General features: G+C 42.5%; 1 protein-coding gene across 1 annotated transcript in view; it reads left to right on the top strand.

Moving 5' to 3' along the window:
• The first annotated feature begins 253 nt into the window (after positions 1-253).
• LOC129836275 (collagen alpha-1(XIII) chain-like) overlaps positions 254-6,250 on the top strand; it is a 107,701-nt gene continuing 101,704 nt past the window's right edge. Inside the window, exons 1-2 of the mRNA XM_055902213.1 lie at positions 254-1,053; positions 5,523-5,592. Of these exons, the coding sequence (XP_055758188.1) occupies positions 757-1,053; positions 5,523-5,592 (367 nt within the window). The 5' untranslated portion in view covers positions 254-756. The remainder of the gene's footprint in view (positions 1,054-5,522; positions 5,593-6,250) is intronic.

Raw genomic sequence — 6,250 nt, 5'->3', positions numbered from 1 at the left:
CATAGGCTCGGCATTGGCCAACAAAATCAGTAGGCAATTCGATTAACCATATAGGCCTATTTAAGTGAACTTGAGTGCTTGATTTCCTACTCTTCGACATTAGACAGAAACGGACTACTCATGAGGAAGAGTCTATAACTTGCACTTCGGTGAGCAAGGGGTTAGCGTGTTCCCTTCGCATCTAGACTGTGCAGACCTAAAAATATCCTCCGCCAGTGCTGGATCAACTGGGGCAGCAACACCGACGTGAATCCCGCCCCGACATTTAGCCTAAATCAACTAATAGGAGGAGCATGTAGGCAACTAACTCTACAGTGGCGCAAAAGGCCCACGATAACTACTTTAGAGCAGAGGCGAGTGAGTGGGTCGGGTTTCAGCTGTGCAGAGAGCGCTCTGGTGATCTTGCAGAGATAGAAGGCTAGATAGACTGTCGTCTGGGACACTGCAGGACCGCTTTGAAGATCTCGTCAAATGGCAACGCTGAACCACAAGGCAAATGAATAAAGCTCTTTTCAAATCGGACATGACTTATTGATTGATCCAAATCTACAGAATGCCTCATAATACTTTGATATAGACACTCATCTGAATATAGTAAGGTGGTTGGAGAAGAGGACAGCTGCAACTTGCCCAAGGCAACTCCCCTGTCAAAAGTTAGGTCGTAAGGATATATATCCCTTACAATTCGCTTTCCACCTTTCTCCCGATGAATGTTGGAATTTCGTTGTGGATAAAAATCTAATAAACACAACAAACATGGAAGAAGATCAAAAGTGGGGAGTTGCTGGTAGAAGTGTAGGCAGGACTTGCAGTGAGCACCCTTGCAAAAAACGCTTTTGGAGGAATTGGAAAGATTTGTCTGGTATAACTGTCGGCATCGTATTCTCTGTATTGTCTCTTGGATTTTGCATTCTCGTTTACCTGAGAACCTCGGAGCTTCAGTCCAGGATCCTAAACTTGGAAAAACAGAGAGATACGCAGCTCTCCGCGTGGATCTCACTCGAGCAGGTGGAACCAGTTATCTTTGGCCGAATAGATCAGATTCTGGAAGAGGTAAGGGTTATGGCCAGATTATTCCACATTAAACATGTATTTATCCACATTTTGTACTTTTGTAGGCTTACTTACTGTAGCATTGTTCAAATTATTAGGCTATAGGTTATGAAAATGTTTTTACACACCTGTGGGGAAACATATTTTAAATGACTATTTATCCATTCCGTTAGTCATGCTACTGAAAATATTGATGAGCCTACTTTCTAAAAATCATATTGTGTATTTTGTTTACATATCCTATTTTAAAGGGCATGGATAGGATGCGTAGCCTACCCCGCATATCGATGTCTCTCACTCATTCCATAAGTGGTTGAAGCAGCGGCAGTTCCGATTGGTATTAGACCAGCTGCTTATGTTAACATGCACGAGAATATAATGTCCAAAGTTCAAATAAGTTTGTTTATAATACTTTTTAGCAAGAAAGATATTCATTTTCGGATACATATATTTAATATTGCATTTAATCACATGCACTCTCATTGGCTACCTCTAGACTCCGATGGAATAACACATGCATGGAAAAGCGCGTCACATCCATAGCGCGCTGGCTTTAGTTCAAAGTCTAGTTTATCCCTAAATTGAAACCGAATGGGAGGAGAATTTGCGTACGTCTTTGGGACATCACCATGGTTTAGATAACAGGACTGTGAATGACCCTGGGATCCCGTCTGTTGTTTTAAAAGCTGCTTTTCAACGCGCCCTGGCGCTGGCCTTTAATTGACCACTTCCACAGCTATACCAACAACCCCGTATCTTGTGATTGAAGTCCCGCAGTGCCCCTGTTTTCCCTTCCCTTGTTTACTTTAGCCTACCTTTGTTTGTTATGTTCCCCTCCACTTTTACTCGGGACATCATTGTAAAGGCACTTATTGTAGAGACAGCAGTGCACCTCAAAGGGGTGCATAAGAAGACTCTTTTTTCCCCACTGCAATCATGGTCACCACACTATTTTTAGGATACAAATGTATGTGTTCCTATAGAAAATTAACAACACAGATTGTATCCTTGAAATCCAAGATGAATAAGAGAGAATCCTCTCACGGTGCATTAGACAAGATAGCCTACAGTGAAAGTGAATATCAGCTTTTGGAATTTGCCGACTTGACATTGTGCATGTCACAAATACCCAATGATCTTGTAGGTTTGATACATTGCTTATCATTATTGTAGTTAGTGAATATCTGCTATGTAGCAATGAGCTGGTGGGGCCCATAGCCATAATCTTCCTCCAGTCTTTCTGTTTAGATCTGTTTATGTAAATTCACATTATTAATGTGACGAAACAGCAGATGTGAACGCTTTTAGCTGACAGCTTTTGCCTGTTTCACACAACACATTCCAGAGCCTCCAACTGTTTTTTATTAATTTAGTACAAGTTGAAATCCTCTCTGGAAAATGTAGCTGCACAGGCCTAAATTATTACTCACTATTCACATTCAGATTTGAGGTAATATTGCATACATTATTGGATAATGTATGTGGTTCATGTTTTTGTACTCTAATTTTTGTAGCTCAAATAATATACATATTTCCTGCTCTGTATCTCTGTATTGCTCTGACAAAGCACAGCTGTATGGTAAAAATGACTTGTGAGCTTCTTTTCTATGCAGTTTTAGCCACTCCTGTAGAAATATAACATTTATTCCACTGATTGAAACACAAATCAAGAGTCTTGAGAGACACTCATTCCAAAAATTCTCTGACACCCCCTGAACACATCATTATGTCACCCTAAAACTGGCCTGTTCAACATTAAAATTGACCAGAAAGTGTTCTCCGTAGGCTTGACAGAGGCCTAGCGCACATTTCTCCCTCTTCAAGCTCGTGTGAGTTTCAGTCCAGATTCCGAGGTGTAGAAAAGTGAGAAATACGTCTCCCCTTGCCTGGGTTTCCTCGCTCTGGTCCCTGCTGGTCTGTCACCCCACAGTGTGTAAACTAGATGTGGTGTTGAGGTGCTCTGGGCAGCCCGACCATTGCTGAGCACTGAGCAGACAACCACCTGCCATCTCTCTGCATGCAATCTACTGCTGCAGTTCGATAGAGCAGAATGCGCCAGCAGAGTAGTGGGGATAAATGCTCCATGTACTAATAAGACAAGGTAATAAAAACAACACACTCTAGGGGATGCCTCTGTGCTTTCTCAGAGTAAAGTTGCATGATAGAGTCAAAGCCATATCCTGTAGGGCTGAGGCCAAGACCGGAGCTCAACCTCTCACGGTGATTTAGCAGTAAGAGGGTTCGGGTCTAAGTGAAGGATCGGGGCTGAGACTTCTGTAGAAGTGGATAAGAAGGAACTCTCTACCTTTCTGCATTATGGAATCACTTTACAATTCTCTTCTTGTATATCAATATTTTGGATACCAAGCCATTTCCAAACAACCACAGGCTCCAAGGAAAATGTTGTGTATTGTAGATGTGTACTCTTAGGGGGGGAAAAGGTGCTATCTAGAACCAAAAAGGGTTATTCAGCTGTCGCCATAGGAGAACCCTTTCCACAGAGGGTTCGACATGGAACCCTAAAGAGTTCTACCTGGAACCAAAACGGGTTCTCCTATGGGGACAGCTGCATAACCCTTTTGGAACCCTTTTTTCTAAGTGTGTATGGTAGAGTTAGGGTCCTTCAGCAAGCAAAGAAGTTCCTTTACAGCTCATTTAACAATCTACACCTGTGGATCTTTGGCGTGTCCGTTGTGTCCGTAGGGGGCAGAATTTATAGAGGGCAAACGAGTGTGGAGATTAATCTCTTTATGACACATGGAAACAACGCAACGATTGTTGATTAGCACAAAATGATCAATAATGTACTTTATGTCCTGGTGTTAAATGATTTAAGACCATGTGACTGATGATACCAACGTGTTAATGGCACGTCTGTTAGAGAAATCATTGAGAGTCAAGTGGGGTATCGGTTTCCCAGCAGAGCTATGGAGAATACGCCCCAAAGTCCCTCAGTCCAGTAACAGAGATGTAGCCACAGGACAGGGGGACAGCGCTCATTATAGTGCCTCCATAGCAGGGCCCCTGGGCAGCAAAGTCAGAGGGTCTTAATATTAATCTGACTTTGGGATTGTAAAATGTTTTGTCATCCTTTTTAAAATAGAATATTAAAACCAGATCAAAAACTCTGGCATCGGGTTACCATTAAAGTGGGGAGGCAGAGAGGCGGAGAATGTACCTTCCTCTTTACCCTCCCTTTCTCTCTCCCCTTAACCCAAAAAGGAGCCAGAGCCTCAGCTGCCATGTCTGCACCATAACACCTCACCATCCGTCTATCCACATCATGATGCCTGTTATCACTCTCAAGTCAGTCAGCTAGTAAAGAGACCACCCTATTCATTCTTTAATCTAAATAAAGATATGCCTGTAAATTTGGTTAATATTGGTAATTTGAAGCCCTGTAATTACATATTTTGCTTCTCCCAGCAGACTTCTCTATTCATTGAGATTTAAAGTGGCTGTGGTTGTCAACTGTGATCCTTGATGTGGTTTCGGAAGCTTTTAGTGTCACGTGACAGATGAGATTCAGGACCATCAGCACTACGTATTGTCTTTTTTTTTCTTTCCATTATCCAGGTGGGAGAATTCTTTAGAAATGTTGGTATTTTGTTTATTTAAAGTTTTACTTGGCATTTCAGAGATCAGTAGAGAAAATGCCTGGAGAACATGTATCTCTCATTATGGCTGGTCTTTTTTTAAAGAGATCACCAGCTGAGTCTGAGAGAAAGACTTGCCAGTATCAACTAAATACATTCCTGGACCCATTCATGATTCATTTAAAGTCGGTTTAGAGAAATATGTCAAAAGCCAGTTTGAGATTGATTTCGCATGAGAGTTTTGAATGACGGGAGCGCTTTACTTCCAACCCTATGCTATCTGGAGCCAGCCAGCCACATTTTAGGAGCATGTCTGGCTGGCTTGACATGACCGTAACAGCGTATTCCCATGCTGACCTGAGTCAGTGATATGTACGGAAGAGCTGTAACACATTCATAAATTTTAAGTTGATACCAAGAATGGATTCTCTTTTCCATGACCAGTTTACTCCACTCCAGAGTCTCTAGTGCAGTATCTTGGTTAGAGGCCGGATAGGAACATTGAGGTAACATACACAGTACATTTACTGTACCCGATGCTTAGAATGACAGAACAGTCATAACTATACCATGTCAACTCCAGCACCTGTTTGAGGCCTCTAAACAGCACACGTGGCATGCCTCTGATAGTAAGTACTATGAATGGCCCTGACTACTATGCAGTGGGACAGTACTGGAAGTTCTGTGTTAGTTTAGTGTTGAAAAGCAAACGGTGTTTGTTTATCTAATGAGGTCAATTGTCCAACTTTGATACCTTGATTAAAGATGAGAGGGGTCTTTGTCGTTTGATAATTAGGTCGATGTGCTTTTGAACTCTGATTCATCACCATCCACAGGCTAACATTCTCTTCCGTTTTTTCCCCCCACGTGCAGAAATTGGCGGCTCGACTTCCCAAAACACGAGAGGCCAGAGAAGCACCCCATGGCTGCGTTTGTCCACCAGGTAAGCCTAAGCCTCTGTCCCGCCAACTCTCATCTCTGATCCCTCACACTTGACGGATTCGAGCACACCTCTACAGCTGTGCTCAGGCGTAATCAAGGGTTTTATCCACCGCGACTAATCTGTGCTGATCAAATCCTGCTTAAATGGCTCACTACCCTGAATATGTAAGCGTGGGAGGGGCGTTTACATTTGGCAAACCGCTGCTGTAGGGTGGAGGGTTGAGTGGGGATAGTGAGATCTATGTGGCCTGGTGCCAGTCTGCTTCTGCTCTCTTGCCAACTTCTTATGGAATTGTAGACAATGACAATGGAGTAGGCAAAATCACAAACAGATCTGGGTTCAGGCTACCATACAAGGATCTTTAAACATCTCTAAAAGCATACTTTTTTTGTGTATAATGGTGTTCAATGTTTTCTTTATTAGTGTGATATAATTGATTGTGGTCATTCACTGCACTTAGGTTGTCAATGGGAACAGTGTGCAACACTCATGCCATAAGCGGCAGATGAGAGGAGTTTAAATGAGATTATCTCAGTTGCCTAATAGCACTCTGTGCATGTAAGGACACTTTTATGATTCACTGCTGATTGATGTTGGATACTGATACCTTGTGTGCATGTTTGTGCATGCTTCTGTTGTTGAACGTGTGTAGCTGACA

This window comes from Salvelinus fontinalis, chromosome 37 (genome assembly GCF_029448725.1).
Source record: "Salvelinus fontinalis isolate EN_2023a chromosome 37, ASM2944872v1, whole genome shotgun sequence".
NCBI classification, from domain to species: Eukaryota; Metazoa; Chordata; class Actinopteri; order Salmoniformes; family Salmonidae; genus Salvelinus; species Salvelinus fontinalis.
The sequence above is the reverse complement of the archived record's forward strand: the minus strand, read 5'-3'. Positions and strand labels throughout refer to the sequence as shown.